We start from the raw sequence: 24,404 nt of genomic DNA, 5'->3' as shown, positions 1-24,404 counted from the left end.
GTGGGTCAAGTGGGTTGGTCTCAGTGGGCTTCCAAGCTTAGGAAGAGGACCTGATATTTTCAGCCTGACTGAGGAAGGGTCTGCCCCGTTTGGTCCAGGGGATGTCTGAGCATCCCTGGATCTTTGTCAGGGAAGCTCTCCCCAGTCCTCATGGAGGGCCTAACAGGGCGAGAAAGCAAAGCTGCTTAAAAAAGAAACATTGAAACTCCACGGAATTTCAGCTTATGGCTTCCTTGGTGGCTCAGCGGTAAATGCAGGAGACACAGCTTCAATCCCTGATTTGGGAAGATCCCTGGAGAAGGAAATGGTAACCCACTCCAGTATTCTTGACCGGGAAATTCCATGGACAGATGAACTTGGTGGGCACAATTCATGGGGTCGCAAGAGTCAAACATGACTTAACGACTAAACCATCACCACCATCTCTGCTCACATCTTAAGGATCCATCCTTCAGTCTGACTCCAGGTGGGGTATATACCCGAGAACAACCTGTCAGTTTGCATCCGCTTGACGACAAGTGGTTGGAGGGTATTTCTTCTTTGCCTGCCCTGGCCCTTGCCTGATCCTGATTTAAGGCAAGTTTCAGGAGGCTGGAGACTTAACGTCTGTTTTCATTTCTGCAGGCTTAGAAGAGTGCCTGCCTTCGTAGGCATTCAGTCAACAGAGCGTTCGTTAAATGACTAAATGTGATTATTCTGGCCATTTGTCTTCGTTTGTCTTTACTTTTGCTTTTTCCACCCCCTGCTTCAGAGCTGTGAACAGGAAGGAAAGAAGTCCCTTCGTACCTTCAGCCCACAGTCCCTGGCCAAGGGTCCCGGCCCAGCCCTTTGGGAATGGGGATCCCTCGGGAAGAACAAGGAGTCCTGGCTCAGGGGCGGGGAAGAGGGAAGAGGCAGGAAGTTCTTCCCACTTCTTCTGGCTCCCGCGGCATCCGCAGCGCCCGGCCCGCCCGTTATTTGGGGCTCGGGGCGTCCGGGAAGGGGAGCTCCGGCCGCTCGGGCGCATCCCCGTCCGGGGCCCTGGGCACCCAGCCCTCCCGCAGCACCCCGTCAGCGCTGGCACCTGCCGGACCGCCCGGCGGCGGCCCCGGCGAGCGGGACCGGGGCCCCCCCGCCGCCGCGAAGGTGGGGAAGGGGAGGGGACAGGCGAGCTCGCGCCGGCCTGCTGCGCGCCCGGGGCCCACTCGCGGCGCCGCCGGAGCGCGGGGGAGGGGACGGCGAGCGCCCCCGGCGCGACCCCAGTCCGACCTCCAGAGCTGCGCCGGGCGAGGGCGCCCGGGCCCGAGAACTCTGCTCGCGGGACCCGCATCCAGGTGCCGGATCCGCGCTGCGCGCCGGGCGAGGAGCGCGTCCCTCGGCCTCCCTGCGCCCGGCCCCGGGCGGCCTCGGCCTGGACCCGGGCCGGCTCGGGACCCCCGGCCCCGGCGCCGCGCTCGCGCCTGGGTCTCCCCTCCCCCTCGGGGTGGGGGCGGGGCGGCTGCGGCGCTTGGAGAGCGCATCGATCGGCAGCTTTGTTATTGATCAGAAAGTGCCCGCCGCCGACCCGGCTGCCGGCCGGCCCCGCGCGACCCCCAACCCGTTGCCGGTGCCGTCCCCCGGCTGACAGGTGCTCCCAGCCCCTCGCCAGGGACTCCTCGGCGCGCCCGTCTCCCCGCGTCCCCACCCCCCTTTCCTCCCTCGCCTTCGCCCCCACCCCACCCCCACCGCCTCGGCACAGCGCAGGATTTGTTTAAACCTTGGGAAACTGGTTCAGGTCCAGGTTTTGCTTTGATCCTCGGCACAAGCTGGAGACGCAGAAGAGGGCCCTCGGAGAAAGTCTTGGATGGGAGTATGTGGAAAGTGCCCCGCGAGGCTCGGCGGCCAGAGCAGGCGCGGCGCGTCCCGCCCGGCGCGGCCCTCCCCCGGCGGCGCTGATCCCGGCCCGGAGCCCCGCTCCCCAAGTGCCCGCCGACCGCGCGCCCGCCCGCTCAGCCCAATGCTCCTCTTCGGGCTCCTCCTGCTGACATCCGCCCTAGCCGGCCAGAGACCCGGGACCCGGGCTGAGTCCAACCTGAGCAGCAAACTCCAGCTCGGCAGCAACAAGGAGCAGAACGGTGAGTCCCCCCCCAGCTCCTTCTCCCGCTCGCTTCCCGCGCCGCATTGTGCACCCGGGCGGGATGCACCCGGCCCGCGCTGGGACAGACGCCTCCGCGCGTGTTCGCAGGCACCGGCTTTCGGAGGTTCAGCGGAGTTTGCAACTTCGGGAGCGGCCGCCGTGGCTCCAGCCCGGCGGCGTGAGTGTCTCTGCGGGCGCACCCGGAGAGGGGACATTCGGGGAGCCCTGGGGAACGTCGGTGCCAGCGTGCCTTGCAAGAACTCTTGTTGCCAGAGTTCTAAGTTCAAGAACTGCCTCTAAATCCGAAGCCAACACGAATGAGTCTTGGCGTGTTTGACTTTACTCAGAGTTTTTTGGATTGGGGAGGGGTTGTCCCAGGACGTGTATCAACCTCATTAATTGAAGCGCTCTAAGTGGAAAGACATCAATTAATCAATAAATAGATAGTAAAGCGGTCAAGAGGTCATGTGGATGTCTTTAGGAGGTATTTAAAAAATGAATTTCTCTTGCGCTTTTTTTTTTTTTTTTTAATATGCCTTTGTACTCTAGCCCTTAGCTTTCTGGTGGTGTGTTTTTATATGCGATGGTGAGTGGCTGCTATTTTGTGTGTGCTGGAAACGACTTAATCCTGCATAGGAAATGAGAATTACTTTCAGCTTTCAAGTGTACCTGAAATGTTTAGAAAACTCTCAGATGCAAGTTCCCTTGGGCTGGGATTGCACAGGGCTGGAGAAAGGCTCCTTTCATGAAGCCAGGGCTGCTTCAGGGTGTGTAATTTGCTTAGCCTCTGAACTCCATATGATTTACATCATTCAGTTTCTAAACTCTTTTGCTCGTGATCTACCATTATGAAGTCATTTTTGAGACTACTTTGTAAATAGAAATTTTATACTGCACATGAAACCACAATGTTAATGCAGGCTGTCTAAAATTAGAATATTAAACACCCTGTTTACAAGCAGTGGCTCTAAGTTTTACTTGAAAAGAAATGTACATGTTTTTACTGCTTTGTGTGCCATCTATTTAGAATGCAAGAATGCTGTCTCTTCATTAACCAGGCGACATGAACATAAGCAGCATACTTAGATTGGAATGGTGTACGCCGTGTTTTTAAGTCTGAGCACCATTTTTTCTATGTTTTGGGGGCGTTTCCAAGCTTTAGTTTTGTACTGAAACTCTCCAAAGTGTTCACCTTTAAGAAAGCACAGAAAGTTCTAAAGTACAGAAGGAGAGAAAATAAGGATTCTTGGGACCTTTGTAGCCATTATGTGTATTTATTGTACCGGCAGCAAGACAAGCTATCACATTCATCAGCTAGACTTAATGTGGCTGCTTCTTACAACTTGTTGATGTGATGGCACATGGCACCTGCAGGCTGCTTGAGCTGCTGATCAAAAGGCAGCCTAGGGATCCATCTCTAATCACGGGGACTGCAGAGGACTGGGAGAGGGGTGATCAAAGAAGTCACAGCACCAGCTGTACCCTGGCAGGAAATGGATCAGACCAACCTTTGTTCTTTCTCATGTAAAATAAATGTCAAGCTCAAAATATTGCCTCTTACTGGACAGACTTTCTCAAAATGAGTATGCATGCTATTCCTGGCTTCTGGCTTCTGTTTTTTGCTTTTCCTGCCCCAGGTCACTTCTCCTGCTGCTCTCACATATCAGGCCTGGCCTGACATCTCTTATGTTCCTGAGTCCCTTTAGGACTTGTACCCATCATTGTCCTTTCCTTGTCATTTTGTCGTGTGGTCCATGTGCCACCATCCCTTTTAACCAGACTCCAGAACTTTCACAGGATCCTAGGCTACTACCTGGAGTAGGTGCACACCCTCCTGAGGGATGGGTTCATGAAGTCAGGCCACGCACATTCTGTTGCCATCAGAGACTGGGCCATTTCTCTTCCTAAGATGCATGACGCTAAAAATAGCTCGGTTGTTTCCTAATCTGTGGGCAGAGGACTGGGCTATGTTTAGCCCTATGAGGGTTGGCCTCCGGAAGTAAGTGGAGGTGGACGCACCACTCACCTTGCGATGTTTAGTCTGAGAAGCGAGGCGATCAACGCTAGGGGGCGGTATAGAGCTATTTTCCCCGCACAGGCAAGTTCTAGGACGGGAGGGTAACAGGTAGTTGCTGATTAAGATTCCCCCGGGGAATGTGAACAGTTTGTGTGACTTTCAGATTTTCCACCCCGTCAAGTGGGCATTTATTTTGTCTTCCTGTTGAATTTTGATTGATTTTTGCTCGCCCTGTTGCTCTTCTCAATTTAGGTAAGTGTCTAATCCTGAAAGTACAGACCTACCTGAGGATGCCACCTAAAAAATGCCATTGGCCCAGTTTGTAATGGATCTTTTTCTGAAAGAGCTTCTAAGTGCGAAATGTGAAATGTCCAAACTGACCTATCATGACCATAGGAGTTCATTTTGACTTTCATGGACCCCTTCTCCACCATGGGACTGTTTTTTCTGGAGTATTCCAAAGTCTCCTGTGATGTCGACCCCATCACATCCCCAGGCCTGCTCAGTTTCAGATCAGCTGGGTGTCCTGAGATGTGTTATAAATGGAGATTGACTGCTGTAGCCAGTGTGGGTACTTGGATTTACACTGGGGCAAGGGAGGTGTTTCAGAGTTATCCTTGGGAGATCAGTGTCATTTACCCAGTTAATTAAGTACTTGGATGTTTACTTAAAACTATGTTGCAATTCTTGCCACTTTACTGTAAAGATAACTGTATCGTCCAGTATCACTTGTTACCTCTGTGTCTTTTGTTTCTGCCCGTGCCATGTGGCTTGTGAGATCTTAGTTCCCCACCGAATATGGATTGAACCTCCCGAGTGAAATCGCTGAGTACTAACCACTAGACTATCAGGGAAGTCCCGTCTTTGTGTTTTCATCCTTCACACGACTCCTAGCAATGAAGTCTCACATATCTACCAAGGAGTTCCACCCAGATTTCACTTAAAGAGGGAGATAAAAAACCAGAACGCTGAGGTAGGCAGGGTTTCTTACCTGTACACTCATGCCCATGGAAAAATTACTGTGATCTGTGTGCACTTATTTTAGAAGAGGATGCCTCCCAAGAAATGAAGAAGTTCCAAGATACCCTATGTATCACAAACAAAACAAAACTCAGCTTATTTGTTCATCCCCTGTGTGTGGCCCCCAGCTGGGCTTCCCCGGTGGCTCAGTGGTAAAGAATCCACCTTCCAGGGCAGGAGCTGAAGGAAACTGGGGTTCGATCCCTGGGTCAGGAAGATGCCCTGGAGGAGGAAACGGTAACCCACCCCAGTATTCTTTTCTGGACAATACCATGGACAGAGGAAAGGAGCCTGGTGGGTTATGTCCATAGGGTCACAAAGGTCAGACAGGACTGAGTGACTGGGCACATACACGTGTAGCCTCAATAGATGCCCATCCCAAGTGTCTGGACTAAGGCCTCACCTGCTTTGTGTCACTGGACAGGCGTGTCTAATTACCCACAGCCCTGAAACGTGCTTCTGACTTCATCTTCTTCAACTATTGTGAGTGTAGATTTGGAACATGCCTCTATTGGGGTTGTCCTTATAAACATCACTTTTAAAAAATTGAGTAAAGTTGGTCTTTAATCTTATGTAATGTACGGTATAGTGAGTCACAATGATTACAGTTTATACTCCATTTATAGTTATTGTAAAGTATTGGCTATATTCCTGTCTGGTGTAATATACCTTGTAGCTTCTTTTATACATAAGAGTGGAACTTCTAATTCCCTATCCTCGTAAGCTTCTCCTCCTTCTCTCTCCCAATGCATATCGTTTATCATGTGTGCTCTTTTCCTCAAGGACTTCTGTGGCCTGTGAAGCCATTTACTTTGGGGACAAATGGTCCCCTTGTAATGTGTCACTGAGTACGTGTATCTTGTATTTGTGGCTTTTCTGTCACTTTTAGTGCCAACTTTCTCCTCCTCTGGCCAGTATGTCCCTACCCAGCACCGCCCCCCCCCACCCACCATTCTCAGGGAGCCGCTTCAAAGCTGTATTTGAAGCAGAACCGGTCATCGCAATCCTCAGAATACTGTCCAGGAGTAAAGAACTCTGCCCAAGGACTCAAGGGACTTTCCTGTTAGTCTGTAAATTGTCATGAAAGACCTTTGTGACAATTATTTTTGTTGTTTAGTTTTTTTTTTTTTTTTTTTTTTTTTTACTTCCTCCTGGTTCTCTGCTCTCTTTGGGATGGTTGAGGAAGTGGAAGAAGTGAAGTACCGTTATGTAATGATGAATATTGCTTTTCACAAGAGGTGACCAGAAAAACCCCCTCTATTTTATGGTAACTTTACTTATCCTACCAACTCTTAGCTTTCATGCTTAATCTGATATACTTGGTGATTACTTCTAAAAGGTGATTAGAAAGTACAAAGATCTGTGGTGAAGCTTCAGGGACTACATATCATTTGTGAATAGTTTTGAGTAGATGCTAGCAGCCGACCCTAAACTTTCCTCTTTGTGGTGTTTCGTAGATCCCTGTCTTGGCCACTGGGATCCTAGCTTGGTCTATTCTTATTTCATCCTTCCTAAAATTGATTTCTTACATATATTCTGGGCATTCTCTTCCACTTTATGTTTTTTCAAAATTTTTGGTGCTAAAATTTTGCTGTACCTGTAAATTGAAGACTTTTTGTAGAAATAGAAATCTAATGATCATGCGATGTGTGATAAATAGGTCAGAATTGAATCCATGCATTTGTAATATCCACCATCCCCAAAGTCCCCAAGACTGCTAAACATTTCCCCAGAGGTTTCTGTTTTGTTTTTATCTTAAAAATTTTAAGTTTATTTTATATTGGAGTTGTTTTTTTATTAAGTTTATTTTATATTTTATATTTGTGGATTAACATAGTTGTGTTAGTTGTAGGTGGATTTCAAAGTGATTCAACTATACATACACTTTTATGCCTTCTTTTTCAAATTCTTTTCCCATTTAGGTTATTCCAGAATATTAAGCAAAGTGGAAGTTTCTGTTTGTAGCAATCAACATGGTAAAAGTCATAATAAAAGTCCCTTCATTTACTTTGTCTGATTTTAATTTTTCTGATGATTTTAGGTGAAAGCGTTATCTGTAGTCAGAATGTCTTTGTATCAACGGTCCCCACCTTTTTCAGCACCAGGGACGGGTTTCATGGAAGACAGTTTTTCCACAGACCAGGGGTGGGGAGATAGTTTCAGGATGATTCAAGTGTATTACATATACTTACACTTTATTTCTATTATTAATACATCAGCTCCACCTCAGACCATCAGGCATTTGATCCCAGAGGTTGGGGATCTCTGGTGGATATAATGCTATATCATTTCTGTATAACTCATTGGTTAAGGCGGTCTCTGTGAATTATTTTTCTCTACCACTGTCTCCACCTGTGATATTTTTTTCTTGCATCTCTCTTTCTTGTCTCCTGAGGACATGTCTAGTGGTTGATTTTTGGCTAGTAACCCCAGGTACGACCACACCAATTGTGGAAATACTGGAACATCCCCAGAGGGTTGGGAAGGAGCCCAGCTGCTCCTCCAGGACAGATGGAGCATCTTTGTGCCTGGCCCAGCTCTGGACATCGGAGGCAGTGCCCTAGCCTTGCTGGCCTCCTTCCTGATGAATCTCTGTGCCTGCCGCTCTGATGATTAAGCCTTTTGACACTTTCCGCTATGGACAATTTAGTTCATAATGGAGTTAAAACTTCTGTCTCTTCTCCCCATTGCTGGGCATTCAGGCCTGATGCACCTGCAGCTTGAAGGACCCAGGGAGGAAAAAAGGGTACAGCCTTCTTCTTGCAGCTTCTTTGGTTCGAGCCAAGGGTGTGTGTGTGGGTGAGATGGGGCAGGGGACGTGGCACGGATGACATGGGATTGGAGCACTCAGGTGCTTGATCCTGGGGATCCTGCTTCTCCAGGTGACACTGAGCAGCTGCTCCCCACTGGGTATCACCTTCCTGTTATCTGGGTTAAAGAGACCGTCTGCTCTCTGAGGCCCTTTTTCTAACTACTTACATTAACCACCCCTGTTCATCACATCAAGGTGAACCCACTCTTTGGTATTCTGCTCGTTGTTTATTGGTTTATTTGTTGTCTCCGTGCCCTGATCCCCACCCTGTAGAATGGCAGGTCCCTGAGAGCACAGCCCTGTCTGACTTGTTCTCTGTGGATGCTCCAGGGCGGGGAACTGAGAGTGTCATATGTTGAGTATTTGTTGGGTGCTTCTGGATGTTAGTGTCTTGTTCCAGGAGGACTCTGGCATTGCCTGGAACGTGCAGGCCATCTTGGAAGATGGCATTTTGACACTGGAGCTTTCACATTGCTTGACTGTTTTCATAGGAAGAGAAACTTGCTTATTGGCTGGGATGGGAGATGCCAATGAGAGTTTTACTTTGTCATTTTGGTAAATGTCTCACATTACCAGGAGTGTACCAATTCGGTCGGTAGGCTTCCTAGAAGTGGTGCTAGTGACTGTCTTAGAAGTGCCACTCTGCTAGGCACCCTGCAGGTGGACCACGTGTGGTCAGGCTCCTGCACTGCCCAGGATGGTGAACTCTGAATGGCTGATACAACTCCAGAACTAGTGTGCTTCCCGCCTTCTGCTTGTGGTGCACAGGTTAGAAATCAGCAGTAAGTCTGGTGTGTGGAGGCTTAGAGCTGGAGGGGTCCCAGGAATCTGTCCCCACTGATGTTTAAAGTGAGGCCTGGACCACCAAGGTGACTTGGTCAAGGTCGCCCTGGAGGGCAGCCAAGTTCAACGGCTCATGTACTGATCTGTTTTTCTTCCAGGAGAACCAATTAGGCAAATGGAATTCTAGTGTCAAAATTCCAACACTCCGTATAAAAGCATTTTTTTTACTGCTTTATGAGGTTTCATGCTTTGGGGGAAGTAAGGGGAGGTGGGGCTCCTTTGATCCTGAAACATTGTTTATGGGAACACGAAGGACAACAATCTTAGAATAATCACGCTAATTAAACATAATTGGCTAATGTCTATTGTAATAATGATGTTGTGGTGGAAATATGACAGTTTGGCAAATGACTTGAAATACTTCTTTAAAATTGTGATGTGTTGAGATCTTATTTTCAGTGGGTCTGTGGATGAACAGTGTTTAGTTGCGTACTTTGCCATATTTGTTGAGGATGGTGAAGAGGAAGACTGACAACCTGGCTTCACAGGGAGCTTTTCTTTTGCTATCTGTTTTTTATTTTGGCAGTTTTGAACATTTTATTTAGCAGGATGTCTCATTGGTAAAAGTACCATCGAAATGAGTGGATGAACGTGGTTTAGTGAGCTCTAGGGTGCACAGCCTGTTATTCTTATGCAGTGGATTTAGTGAATGATTTCAGCCTTTATTTACACTATATTACGGGATTTCCTAGTCAGAGGTTCAGATTGCTCTTAAAGCCAAGAGCATCAAGGAAATTAATTTATACCTGTGGACTTGAATGCTTTCCTAAAACAGGATTCACTTACCTTTATAAAAAATTGTGTTTGCAGAGTTCAACATCTGAGAATAGTTGAGCTGCAGTTATAAAGAGGAGTTACTTTCTTATATTTATATAAGCCACATTACTACGAGTGATGTTTTTTGGTAGCATCAGCTCATTTTGTCTTTTACATTATGAGGATACGTTGTAAACGGAGTTCAGCTCCTCTTACCTGCTCTCTGCCTCCACATCAGACCTCTTATGCCACCTTCGAACTGGTGACAGATCAGCCTCCTTCCTGGACATCCGCCTTGTTGCAAAGCCAAACCATCTTTGCCAGACTGGCTTCAGTAATTTTACTTTCTTAGTGTTAGGCTTAATTCCTTTTTAATTTTCAATCTGTGATTTTTTTTTTTTTTTTTTTGTATTTGGCATTTTCTCTATTGCATAGTAGTTGAGCCATTTCTCAATCGGGGAGGGGGGTGTGTGTTGGATTGTTGCCAGGTTTGGAGGAGCCGAGGCAAAGTGGATGTCTGGCTCTTTGAGGAAACCAGCATCCCCAGCAATGTGAGGTCCATTGATGATAATAAGTATAAGGATACGGTTCTGCCTTGCTCTTCTGTCCACTGCGCTCTGATGAGAAACCAGGAAGCGCTCCTGGAAAGGGCAGCATCTGGAAGCATCCTTTGGGGGAGATTCAATGGGACGAAAGGGTTCTTAGTAAGACTCTGGTTTTCTGATGCTTAATGATGACCCCGCAGGAGAGCATGTTAGGAGCTACTGTTGTGCTCAGCAGTTGCAGACAGTATGGAGTTTATCTCTCTGTAACCTCCCCTTGTGGTATTAGGGAAAACACGGAGGCTTTACTGGCTAAGTAGCCAAGGTCGCACAGCTGGTAAATGTTTGGATCTGGATCTGACTCCAGGCCAGGACTCAGAGCCACGTGCCTCCCCTTCATGACTTAATGGTCTAGTGTTTTATTAGAACATTGTTTTAAACAGCAAATATTTATAAGTGTCTACTCTGTGCTAAGCTCTGCCCTCGGTGCTGGATACACAGAGAAGAAGACTCGCTCCTCATCCTTGCAAAGCTCTGTCCAGGGAGGACTGTGGCTCCGAGTTCATCTCCTGGTCTGTTGGTTCTGGGCTCCCGGTGCTGTGGGAATGCAGAGGGCTTTACCATACTCTCGCACTCTGTGAAGCTCTGCTGATTGACCAGGTGGTGGATTCGACCTGGGAAAGAAGCACATGGAGAAAAGCCCCCACAAAGGAGCTGACATGTTTTGAAACAGGCTTGAAGAGGGAAAAAGAGGAAAGGGTTCTAGGCCGAGGACACCCTGCATCAGAGAGTAGAAACAAGTCTGGGGCCCAGGGTAAGCAGAGGTGGGGGAAGATTCAAGGGCTGGATGCTGTTTGCAGGGAGTGCCTCCTGCAGCGTTGGCAGCTCACAAACAGAATTCCAGAAAAGCTTGTCTTCACTCTGCAAACAATAGAAGCTGGAGAGGGTATGGAGACAAGGGAACCCTCCTACACTGTTGGTGGGGATGGACATTGGTGTGGTCACTATGGAAAACAGTATGGCAGGTCCTCAAAACACTGGAAATATAGAGCTGCCATATGACCCAGTAATCCCACTACTGGGCATACATCCAGAGAAAAGCAATTCAGAAGGGTTCATGCACCACAGTGTTCATAGAAGTACTGTTTACAACAGCCAGGACATGGCAGCAACCTGTGTCCATTCACAGATGAATGGTTAAAGAAGATGCGGTTCATACACATATATAATGGAATATTACTCAGCCACAAAAGAATGAAACAGTGGCATTTGTAGAAACATGGATGACTTAGAGATTATCAGACTAAGTCAGAAAGAGGGAGACAAATGTCATATGATATATGTCACTTATATGTGGAATCTAAAGTGAAAAAGATATAAATGAACTTATTTACAAAACAGACATAGAGAACAAATTCAATGTTACCAAAGGGGAAAGGTGAGAGAAAGATAAAGTAGGAGTTTGGGACTGACATATACACCCTACTATATATAAAATAAATAAGCAACAAAGACCAACTGTATGGCATAGGGAACTATACTCAATATTTTGTAATAACCTATAAAATAAAAGAATCGGCAAAAGAATATGTATATACACACATGTACACACCAAATACATACATGCACGCATATGGATATATACACATGTACACACCAAACACATACATATGTATATACACACATATACCAAATACATACATGCATACACATGTATATACACATGTACACACCAAATGCATACATATACACATATGTATATATACACGTGCGTGTACGTGCTCAGTCTCTTCAGTTGTGGCTGACTCTCTGCGACACTATGGACTGTAGCCCACCAGGCTCCTCCATCCATGGGATTCCCCAGGCAAGAGTACTGGAGTGGGTTGCCATGCCCTTCTCCAGGGGATCTTCCTGACCGAGGGATCAAACCCAGATCTCCCTCATTGAAGGCAGACACTTCAACCTCTGAGCCACCAGGGAAGATATATATAGTATCCATATGTATATATTCAGTATGTATATACATACACATACATATACTGAATGACTGTGCTGTACACCTGAAACTAACACAGCTTGGTAGATCAATTGGACTTCAATTAAAAAAAAAAAAAAAGATCGTCTCCATGTTTAAGATTGGTGAGAAGCTTCCAGTTACTTTATAGGCAGGCAGGCAGCAGAATTCTGCACTGGTGTGAGCAGAGAAGGGCTTATTGGGGTTTGCTTGGGAAGTTCTGAGCCTGTCTGGGGGCAGAAACTCAAATAGGGGAAGCCAGTGTCCACACTGCTCTCTGCTGCCTGCTATTTACATGAGTAAACAAAGAGCTAACTTCACACTCCATTCACAAAATGGGTGGCAGGCAGAAGGAGGTGGGCTGCAGGACCAGGATGGGGTCAGGGGGCAGTGTACCTGCAATTAGTGTGATGAAGCTCTTCCCCTGACAGGAGCAAGGGAAACAGCCTTCGCACTTTCAAGGGAAAAGAGTTTCCTGGAAAAGTAATTCTTGTGAGGTAATGGAAATGCAGGAGGTTGGACCTGGTTCCTTGGACACAGTGCTAGAAATATTTTGAGGTATTTAAGGATTTGAAATGAATGCACTCGCTTGGTGGATGGGCTGTGTGCATCTCATGTCATTTTTTTGAAGTCAGGCTATTTGCATTCCAGGAAAGCCTTGTTCCTGAGTGGACACTATTTTAAGCTTTTCAGCCTTTGCAAGATGGTCTTCGGCTTCTTTGCTCTGAATATGCACAGCTGGCCCTTGCACCTGCCTTGGGAATCAGTGCACAGATCAGAAACCATTAACAACAGAAGCTGGCCTTCCGTGGTGCTTATCTTGTGTTGTTTCTGGCAGTTATTTTTGCTGGGTATTTATAAGGACATCTGTCTTTTAAAGAGTGATGTTTTTATCTTTTTTTTTTTTTTTTCCTTGGCTGAAGAATAAATCACAGCTTGTTTCCTTACTACCACACACATTCATGGTCTGAGGTGATTATAAATGCAAATTGTAAGTCATTAAAGTGTTATAATGTCTTTTTCTGTGGTGGCAGGCGATGTTTAAAATCACTGTATGAAGAAGGATCATTTGCTTAGAATGTGATTAAGAGATGGGAACAGATGAGAAGAAAAAAAAAAAAATCCAAGTTCTTTCCTGGAAAATTCTTACTAGGTTTGGAGAAAAGGGGAACTTCAGGGTTCATTTTTGATGTATCTTACTTTAAACTTGATGGTGATGGGAGGGTACACATGGTTTAAGAACACAGGAAAACATAGTAACTTCCAGCACTTTCATATTTTTCCTTGGAGATAGATTAGATTCTTAGAGTGTGACTTGCCATCTGATTAGCCTCTCAAAGGATGGAGATTGAACTCCATAAAGACAAGAAGCCAAGCTGGCTAGTGCTCATGGAGGGCCAGAGATGGGGTGTCCTGGAGGCAGGTCTCCCCAGCTGGTAATAGATTTCTTTTGTGGGTCATAAAAGGTATTGGGGTGGCTTCCTGTTAAATAAGCAGCAGTGTTTCAATGCATGTGTTTTGTGACTGCTTTTACTTTTATCTGTAAACTAAAGTGCACTCTATCTGGAGATCGGCATGGAAATGAGTTGCCTCTGTGATACAGGAGATGAGCTCTCATAGCAAACTACCGTTTCTAGAGTTTCAGATGCAGTTTCTTGTATAGCATAGATGTATATGATGGCCTCAGCTGTATCTTTATTTTGTGTTAGTCACAAAGCCTTTTGTAGAAGAATCAACAATCAAAAATAGCAGGCATTTCCTGGCCAAAATCTGCCCAAGATATTGAGAGATGTTGAGAGAATCTAGATTCCTCATTGATAAAGGTTAACCCTTGAAAAAGTGGTTCCTAGTTGAGACTGTTCATAGGCTTGATGTTTACAGGCATGATTAAATATGAAATATTAAGAATTAAATAATCTGTATTTTTGTTCTTAGTACTTTTTTCATCATGGCAGAAGATGCGTCTTTCATGTATACTGATCACTTTTAATGGGCACCGGTGGACACCTCTTAAACTAACTGCTCTAGAAAGGTTCCTTTTGAGAATTAACATTTACATCCTCAGAAATCAATTATGGTGTCTGGATCCCAATTTCCTTGCAATCTTCCTTTGTGGTCACTTCCAAATGGCCAACCCACTGTAGCAAAACACTCAGAGGTGCAAATCTTCTGGAAGAAGTGCAAATGTTATACTTTTACTTGGAAAAATGGGAAAGGAGGACTTCTTTAATATATCTGCTGGGCATTTAAAACTGCACAAAGCACAGGAAATAGTTTGGGAGTGTGGGAGCGTGTGGTGTTTCCAAGTACAAACATCGTTTTGAAAATTTCCCCGGTAGTGGTGAATTATATGAGACCACGTCCAGCTAAGGAGAGCTTGTTTAACTGGCTTGTGGTTCTGGGGTTCATTCAAACACTCTTAAACAAAATAAAGAGAGTGGATGTAATGACTTCTTTATGGAAAGGCCGTAAAAAGGTACGGAGCGTGTAAACAAATTGAGTCATTTACTACATGTTTCAGTGATAGATTTGCAGTCCGAATTCAGGGTCGTGTATTATGGTTTACAGGCTCTGGACCATATTCTGCCTTAAAAATGAAGTTACAAGCTTGTTTTTTGGTTTGTTTATATGTTTGCTTTTCTTCGGTGCATGGAAATCCGTTTTTGCTATTTTATGTGACAGCTTGAAAAAATACTCACAGTTCTGAACATCGACTTGTATGCTGGTATCAACCTTGGAAAACGGTGAGAAACTCACGTGTGAAAAGTTGAACTGACCTGATTTTTGGTAGCCCTGGGTTCTATTCAAGAAAAATAGGATGATTGAAATTGACGTTTTCCTTCTGGGCTCAGGCATGTCCAAACTAATTGTAAAATAATTGTTCTGGCTAACAAGAGCAGGCCCGTAACTACAACTATGTAAAGTAGAAATCCAACAACAGTTATGATTTACAGTTAACGGTAACTCTGCCAATGTTGTAATAACACCTCCATTATAACCAACCTACGGTCACATTCATTCCTCTTAGTTGAGGCCGAGGTAAGAGTCCTCTCCCGAGTGGTCTTGCTTTCGAGAGTTGCCGTTGCATTAGGACATTCATTGACCTCCTCTAAGCTTGGTATGAGGGCTGCGCCATCCAGTGAACGGGAGGCGGGTGGGGTAAGAGTCAGAACACGTGGTTCTGCACACCGGGCCTGGTGACTAGCTGCAGCGGAAGTCGGAAATAAATTTGGAAATTGAAGGGAGGAAAGGAAACTAAATAATTTCTATGTTGATACCGTAACATTTATTCATCCTGTAACTTCTCTCCATCAAGGTTGGCTTGCCTGGCCTTAGAGGAAGTGGATTGTGCAAGAAACCTCGGTAAAAATCAATGAGCCTTTCTAAGTTCTGAAAACTAGTGGCATCGCACCATACTGGCAGCTTTCAAGTGTTCCTGCGGGAAGTTTGGCAGCGGAAATAGCTGCTCCAGCTCCACGGGCCTGAGAAACAAGGGACAATGGTGGATATTATAGCTTCTGTGTAATGTGTGACTTGCCATTTCCTTTTCTCCCCCTCTTTTTAATGAATATGGGATACATGGCCATAAGTCTGTGAAAGATCTAGGGTCTGCCTTTAAATCAGATTCTTGGTGGTCTTGACAGCAGTTCAGAGCCTGTTAACCTCGTTTACATAGCGCAGCATTCTGATGGTCATATGTGATCTCAGTACAGAGTGACCTGGGACCTGCCTGAAACCAGGAGGGGTCACAGCCTTCAACAGCTTATCCTGCAGAGGGGAGATGAGGCAGGCACTGGCCGTGAATGCAAGGAAAGGCAGGAAGATTTACAGCTGAGACCTTAGAATAGGGTTAGGGAGGTTGATAGGGCAGAAGTGCATTCTGAGCAGAGGCACCTGGATAGATGAGTCACCTGTGTTCCTGCAGAGTCTGGGCTGCTGGAGTGGAGGTGGGGAGGGGGAGCTGCTGAGGAAACATGCAGAGCAGGGAAGCCAGGAACCTCAGTCTGTCTTGCAGTGTGTTGTGATGGAGACCTCTGGGTGAATCCCGGGGTGGGGGATGGTGGGAAGGGAGGCCCAGAGGAAGCTGGCACAGCAAGGAAAGGGTGCCTCCAGCACCATCGTGAGCTCACTACGAGCCCTAGTGGAGCTGCCCAGGAAGCCAGGTGAAGACCTCCCTTTGGTTCCTTGTGGAGTATGGCCATTAAGAGACAGGATGTGGGCTTCGGGAAGGGAGGGGTAAAGCGGAAGGACAAGGAAACCCCATGTTTGCAGTCCAGAAGCAGCAGGGAGAGTCATTCGGGGAGAGAGGGACGAAAACAAAGAGGGGAGGAGAGGGGGGAAACAAATAGAGAAACATGGAGGGCTGGTAGGAAGGGAAGGAGATCGAGAAGGAAGGACGGGTGGGAGGGAGGCAGGAAGGAGGCACTTTAAGGCAGGAAGAGGCGAGTGCCCAGGAAGGGAGAATCAAGGGAGAATCAAGGAGCTTGGCCAATAGTAAAAAATACAGTAGAGTTTCAAGAAAATGAGGACTGATGAATAGACATGAGGTTTTGATGTAGATGGAAAAAAAAAGACAGAACAAAAGCAAAAACCCTTCAGTGTGGTGAGCAGTGCAGAAGTAGAAGGCAGAATGTTTATGGAGTCCCGTGCAGACAGATATAGTCTGTAAGGGTTTGGGGAGAGCTTTAGGGATCAAGGGAAAGCAATACTGAAGTGGTTTCTGAGGGGAAAGGGAAACAAAGTTTGTTTTGTTTGCTTGTTTGATGGGTTGGAGAGAGACCTGCAGTGGGATTTTGGTCCAGCTGAATGCGTCCTAGGTAACAGGAGAGAAAAAGTAAGGAAAGTAGGTGTTTCTGCCTGGCCTGTCTATCTAGAGGGATAAGAAGATGACAGGACCTGAAGATGGAACTGGAGGAAAGATACGTGAAGGCAGTGACTAGGGCAGCATCAGTGAAAATACTTATGTGGAAAAGAGGGACATGGAAAATATATGTGAAAAAGACACAGCGGAAACCAGTGTTAGCAAGGACTTTAACCTATACAAAGCTACAGAGATTTAAAAAAAGAAGCATGGAAATTCAAATTCACCCTTTGAATTTAGTTTTTCTTTTATATTGGAGTGTGGTTGGTGCACACTCTTGTGTTCCAGCTATACAGCACAGCTATTCTGTTATACATATGTGTGTGTCCATTCTTTTCCAGATTCTTTACTCCTATAGTTTATTACATAATATTGAGCGGAATTCCCTGTGCTATGCAGAAGGCCCTTGTTGGCTACCTATGCTGCTGCTGCTGCTGCTGTGTTGCTTCAGTTGTGTCCGACTCTGTGCAACCCCATAGACAGCAGCCCACCAGGCTCTGCCATCCCTGGGATTCTCCAGGCAAGAACACTGGAGTGGGTTGCCATGCCCTTCTCCAATGCATGAAAGTGAAAAGTGAAAGTGAGTTTGCTCAGTCGTGTCTGAAAGTGAAGTTGCTTAGTCGTATCTGACTCTTTGTGATCCCATGGACTGCAGCCTACCAGGCTCCTCCATCCATGGGATTTTCCAGGCAAGAGTAATGGAGTGGGTTGCCATTGCCTTTTCTGTGGCTACCTATCAGTTCAGTTCAGTCGCTCAGTCATGTCCAACTCTTTGTGACCCCATGAATCGCAGCACACCAGGCCTCCCTGTCCATCACCATCTCCTGGAGTTCACTCAAACTCATGTCCATCGAGTCGGTGATGCCATCCAGCCATCTCATCCTCTGTCGTCCCCTTCTCCTCCTGCCCCAATCCCTCCCAGCATCAGAGTCTTTTCCAGTGAGTCAGCTCTTCGCATGAGGTGGCCAAAACACTGGAGTTTCAGCTTTAGCATCATTCCTTCCAAAGAAATCCCAGGGCTGGTCTTCTTCAGAATGGACTGGTTGGATCTCCTTGCGGTAGTGGGGGATAAAAATTAGGAGACTGGGACTGACATATACATGTCCCAGTTACCAACCTTTACCAACCTTTACCCATTGGTAACCATATGTTCCTTCTCTTAAGTCTGTGAGTCTGTTTCTATTTTATAAATAAGTCCATTTGTGTCACTTTTAAAAGATTCTGCATATAAGCCATAAGATATTTGTCCTCTCTCTCTAACTTGCGTTATTTAGTATGATGATCTCTAGGTCACTGACCTCTTTGATGACTTTTACTTGATTTTCCTGGTGCTGATACCCTTAAAAATGTGCCGTCAAGTCATAAAAGGTAGGGGAACACCAGGCCCAGCCTTCCGGGCATCTCTGCATGGCAGCTTTAGCATCTGTTGTAAGCACTACATAGTTTTGTTCTGTTTTGTTTTTTAACAGCTATTGAAGCCACATAAAAGTCTGTTGGGGGTAGTTTCAAGTTATGGTGGTTCTTTGCTTGAGAATATACCTCGTGATTCCCATGCCCTCCAGAGAGAGCTGTTTTCTCTGTGCGTCTGCAGGGCAAGGATCGTCTGTGCTCCCGTCCTGGGGAATCCTTCTTTACGGCCCGTGATCATTGGAAAGAAGCTTTTGGAATGGGTTTGTTGAATGATCGTGAGCCTTGGGTCTTGATCAAAATACGATGTTATTGTTGTTACTTATGACTATTATTGAGCAGGAGAATTCTCCTTCTGTCCCAGGATGGCTATTTCTGTAAGGTTGTGTGTTTTTCAGCTCACTCCTAAGAGGTATACCGTTCTAGAGTAACTTCAAATGTCAACACCCATACAATTTACCGATGAGATTTCCCAGTCCTTTGGAATAATGAAAACTCTCAGTGGGACAGCTTTGGGTCTCTTGGCTCTCTACCCAGCCCTGCTTCCTGTGTGGAGAAGGAAGAGGGTGGGGGTGCAGAGGGACTCCACACTCAGGGGAGGCTTCTGGCCCATCCCCGTGAAACTCTGCAGACGGCGGCATGTGGCTCGCTGTTGCTTTGGCATCCTGGTCCACTGGTGCCTGAGTCCCATGAGCACACCCAGTTACTCTCCTGGTTTCAGGATTTCTGATTCCTCCTAGTTGCTCTCAGGACTCCAAGTCTGAGGATGCAGTCTAACACTAATAGCATTTGTTCTGTTTAATATCATTCCTTTACAAACATGCAAAGTGTATAATATGGTCGATTAATCAAGCACAGAATTGTTATTTACAATACAGCAGATTAAACAAGCTCAGAATTATTGTTAAGCTAGTGAATGAATATTAACATTTCTATTTTTAGATAAAGTAATTATATCTCTAATTTCTGCATTCTCACTGTAGTCACCCTAGGTCAGGTGCTGGCTACCTAATCAGTGACAAAAACATCCTTTCTCTGCCTTCTGGATCCAGGCTTTTCCCACACTCCCACTCCCAAACTGTCATACCTAAAAAGTTGATATCAGACAGTCTTCCTGCAGTAGAGTTCTGATTGTTACTCCTCTCTGGCTTGGATCCCTGCTTCTCTCACTTTGATGTTCTTATAAATCACTTGGGGATCTCAGTAAAATGTGTTCTGATTTTGTGAGTTGTGGGAGCAGAGAGGGCATTTTAGCAGCTCCTGGGTGTTGGCTGGTGATGTTGGTGATGGACAAGGAAGCCTGGCATGCTGCAGTCCATGGGGTTGCAAAGAGTTGGACATGACTGAGCGACTGAACTGAACTGGGTGATGCTGGTGCTGTTGGGCTGAGGACCAGACTTTGAGTCACAAGGGTCTCCCCATGTCCCAAGGTCTGCTGTGACCTCACCAACTTTTAATCTTTCCAATAAACAGGTTCCACCAAGCCCATCTCTGCTCCCCACCGAGATGACTCCATGCCTCTGTTCTTGCAACTCTGTTAACCAAGCAATCAGGTCCATCTGATGAACATGGAGTGCTTTGGTTCTGGGCAACATGGCCCATCCCGAAGAGGATAAACCTGTAGAGGTGCTTGGGGTCTGTGATGTTGACAGTCATGTGACTTGTGACACCCCAGAGGGGTATGCAGAAATCTGAAGGAAGAACAGCTATTCCATTTCCCTGTCATGAAAGACTTCTCCTGAGGCTTCCCAGTTGGGTCTTGAAGGATGAAGAGAATTCACTAGAAAAGGGGGAAGGTTCGAAGCAGAAGGCGTAGACTTTGGAGAGAACATAGTCTCTTAAAAAGTCAGCTTTATTTGATGGGAAATAAAAGATTGAAAAAGTTATTCATTGAATGTGAAAAGCTCTGTTTGACATAAGGAATATGTTTGGGTCTGTTGGATGGTGTAGGGGGAAGCCCAAAGGCCTTCTGCAGTAGTCCCTAATCGTAAAGGCCTGTCTTCCCTTCCATTTTTCATATTCTTTTTGTTTTGGTCATGCCATGGGAGAACTTAGTTCCTGAACTTGGGATTGAACCCCTGCCCCTACATGGGAAGCTCAGAGTCTAACCACTGGACTGCTGGAGACGTCCTTCCATTTTCATATTTCTTACACCTATAACAGATCAGTCACTATCCGTCGGATGGTCAGATTTGTTTTTTGTTTGTTTTGGTTTGTTGCTTTCAAAAAAGATATGTCAGAATGATCATAAAGAGAAACTGGAGGCAGAAGCCAGACACCAATTTGGAGGCACTGGTGACAGTTTGGGTGCCAGATGGGGAGTAAACTGGACAGTTAGTGTCCCCGGGAGAGAGGCAGGTCCACACCACCTCTCTGTTACTCTGTGTGCTCACAGCTCACACGGATTCAAGGTTGGCAAGTCTGTGCATGTGTGTGTGTGTTATTTGCTCAGTTGTGTCCAACTCTGCGACCCCATGGACTGTAGCCCACTAGGCTCCTCAGTCTATGGAATTCTTCAGGCAAGAATACTGGAGTGGGTGGCCATTTCCTTGTCCAGGGAATCTTCCCAACCCAGGGACTGAACCCAGGTCTCCCGCATTGCAGGCAGATTCTTTACTGTCTGAGCCACCAGATAGTCAAAGGCTGGCACGTCAACCTTCTTCAAACTCCCAGGAATATTGCAGAGGCCACCTTTTCCTACTTCAGATTCTGACTGTGCATATGCCTCCTCTCCCATGATTGTCAAGTGTCAGAGAGTTAAGACGTAGAAGTCTTGAATTTAGAGGCCATTAGATGGCAGATCTTTGAAATGAAAGGCAAACAGCCCCCTTGACCCAAGGCAGCTTGTTCTGTCCGTGTAGACCTCTGGCCTCCTGGCTCATGGCTGAGGAGCTCTAAGAAGTCAGCTGCCTTATTTCACAACCAAGGATACAGCTAATGTCCGGCTTCATTTTGAGGAACTAAAGGGGGTTCACTGTAGGGCCTTTTAATCTTTCTGCTTAGACTGAGCAAAATGAATGTGCAAAGAACCTCATTGGCAAAATTATAATGATGACTGCTTAGAATGTGATTTCCTCCACAAGAAAAAAGAAATGTATCATTTCCAGGAAACTTATTTTTAGACAGAGAACTTTGTAATAATGTTTCTTGCAATGGTTTATTCTAAGAAGAGCATGACTCTCAAAAATCCATTTTCAAGAGTTTTACTTATTTTCATTTTCAGTTATTTCCACCCATCTGTTTATTTTTTCTAGTTAACATTAAATGTGTACTTTCTTATTTTTAGTCTGTTTTTCTGTTTTTTAGCCTTTGAGATTGACAAGTGTGATTGATCCCCTCAAAGGCAAAACTCTTGAAAAAGTCTTTATTTTAGAAAGTCATTCAAAGAATGTATTTGTTTTTTTTTTTTGGAATACAGTGGAATTTCTCAGCCTTGATCATATGAGACTATGGGCAAGTCATCTTTCATTCTGGCGTGTGGACAGAACAGAAGCAAGCCCTGGAGGGGAGAGTTCAGAATTCATGGCAGGGAGCACATGCTCAGTGTGCCAGCGTTTATGGTGTCACAGCCAAATTAAAACCATACCCTCTGCTGTTTACAGAATGGCAGCCCCCAGACTGGACAAGTTTGTGTCCAGCTTTCTGCATAAGTCTAAGGGAGTACAGATGCTCAGGACTCTTAAGGATCAAACTCTTTCTCTTTACATCCTTGCGGTTTTGCTCTGTGAGAGAGTGAACTATCTTCACTTCTGTTGCTTCTGAAGGGTTTGAATTGAGCAGAGGTGAAAACTGGCTTTGTGTCTCACAAATGATGTATTAAGGTATTTATAGTTATGCCTTCGGAGAAGGCAATGGCAACCCAGTCCAGTACTCTTGCCTGGAAAATCCCATGGATGGAGGAGCCTGGTAGACTGCAGTCCATGGGGTCGCGAAGAGTCAAACACGACTGAGTGACTTCACTTTCACTTTTCACTTTCATGCATTGGAGAAGGCAATGGCAACCCACTCCAGTGTTCTTGCCTGGGGAATCCCAGGGACAGGGGAGTCTGGTGGGCTGCCGTCTATGGGGTCGCACAGAGTCAGACACGACTGAAGCGACGCAGCAGCAGCAGCAGCAGCAGCAGTAGCAGCAGCAGTAGCAGCAGTTATACCTTGGTCTTCTCACTCCCAGGCTGGGGGCACCCAAGTGTATTGCTTACTCGTCATGAACATAGATGGCTTCTCATTTTTTAAAAAGAATGCAAATGATTTTTACTTTATTGTTAAATTTTTTTTTAAGTGGGCATGTGGTTTTATAGAATGTTTTTAAAGCTATCTCTATAGTGAGGAAAAAGATAAAATAGAATGAATATCTCATTTATAATTGCAATAGAGATATATAATAATTAGAAATAAATTTAACAAGAGATATGTAGAAAAAGCTTGAAAGCTTTGACGGATATAAAAGAAAACTTGTCTAACTAGAGAGACATCCCCTGGTATTGCATAGAATATTTTTTTTTCTTTTTTCAAATTTAATTTTTGTCTTTTCTTTGTTTCCAATTGTTATTTTGTATTGGAGTATAGGCAATAATGGGGGCTTACCCAGTGGCTCAGTAGTAAAGAATTCGCCTGCAACGCAGGAGATGTGGGTTTGATCCCTGGGTTGGGAAGATTCCCTGGAGAAGGAAATGGCAACCCACTCCAAGATTCTTGTCTGGAAATCCCCATGGACAGAGGAACCTGGTGGGCTATAGTCCATGTGGTCGTGAAGAGTCCGACACAACTGAGTGTCTGAACAAAACATAGGAGGTTAACAATGTTGGATTATTTTCAGGTGTGCTGCAAAGTGATTGCGTTAAACATATACAAGCTTCTATTCTTTTTCAGATTCTTTGCCTACTTGTTTGTGCTCATTTGCTTCAGTTGTGTCGGACTCTTTGTGACCCCATGGACTGTAGCCCACCAGGCTCATCTGTCCATGGGATTTTCAAGGCACGAATACTGGAGTGGGTTGCCAGGCCCTCCTCCAGGGGATCTTCCTGACCCAGGGATTGGACCCGCATCTCCTGTGTCTCCTGCATTGCAGACAGATTCTTTACCACTGAGTCGCCAAGGAAGCCCCATTTCCTGTTTAGTTTATTACAGAATATTGAGCAGAGTTCCCTGTGCTATACAGTAGACCTGTTGGTACCTGTGAATGGCTTTTTAAATTAGATGGGTAAGTCCTCATCTTTCCCATCTAGAGTCTTATTTCTGCTAGGAGAGAACCTGGATTACACCAGTTTGGAGGGAAGAAAACAACTTTTAAGCATATTTTTGGTAAGAAGACATTTTTTCTGTCTTTTTATGGCACATTTGAAAGTACTCCCCTTTGTAAGGATACATTTTTAAGAAAAGTAAAATGTCAGGAACTTGTTGGGAGTCCATCTTACCTTTATACTTTTACAAGACCAAGATATCTAGTAATTCAAGTTATAATCCCACTGTTAGGCACTTGTCCAGCTTTGCAAGTGACAGAGATCGTACAAAACTGCAGTGGTATGATTGGAAAGGGGTTTTGTAGAAAACAGAATATCACCTTGCTCAGTGGATATGGCATCTGAGTGTGAATGCATCCTTAATGATCCTTTTGAAAGTCCTAGGTTCCTCCCGGATTTCTCCTGATGCTAGGGTTAGCTGATACTGGAAAAGAAATATGGACAGGAACCAGATTATGAGACGTCTTCATAGGTTGGCTCTCTGACTCCTGGGGTTCTATGAGTCAATGTCAAGAGAAGGTTTTCACAACAGTTGGTGACTACAGTGGCCATCGTTTCTGCAAAGGGGAGGCTCTCTCATTTGTGGGATGAAAGAAGCTTTTACAGAGTAACTCCCCTCGGAACAAATGAAGCTTGACTATGTAAATCCTTCCTTTGCAGTGGAATAGAATCCAAGATATTTTGGAAGTTATTTTATTTTTTTGAGTTCAGTAATTTAAACATTGTGCTTATGTTCTTTTTTTGATTTTTGGCAGTCCAAACATTGATCTTTAAGATTTCCTTGATGTTTCCTTAAA

The 24,404-nt window shown here is 45.6% G+C and overlaps 1 protein-coding gene across 2 annotated transcripts in view; it reads left to right on the top strand.

The window, feature by feature from the left end:
• Nucleotides 1,745-24,404, top strand: part of PDGFC (platelet derived growth factor C) — a 244,066-nt gene continuing 221,406 nt past the window's right edge. The window contains exon 1 of one of the 2 annotated variants that reach the window (XM_018061475.1): nt 1,745-2,093. In XM_018061475.1, coding sequence (XP_017916964.1) covers nt 1,823-2,093 — 271 coding nt within the window. In that variant the 5' untranslated portion in view covers nt 1,745-1,822. The remainder of the gene's footprint in view (nt 2,094-24,404) is intronic. The other variant, XM_005691309.3, reaches the window with a different exon arrangement.

The sequence above is a fragment of the Capra hircus genome, chromosome 17, assembly GCF_001704415.2.
Source record: "Capra hircus breed San Clemente chromosome 17, ASM170441v1, whole genome shotgun sequence".
Taxonomy (NCBI): Eukaryota; Metazoa; Chordata; class Mammalia; order Artiodactyla; family Bovidae; genus Capra; species Capra hircus.
This window is presented reverse-complemented; position numbering and strand designations above follow the sequence as displayed.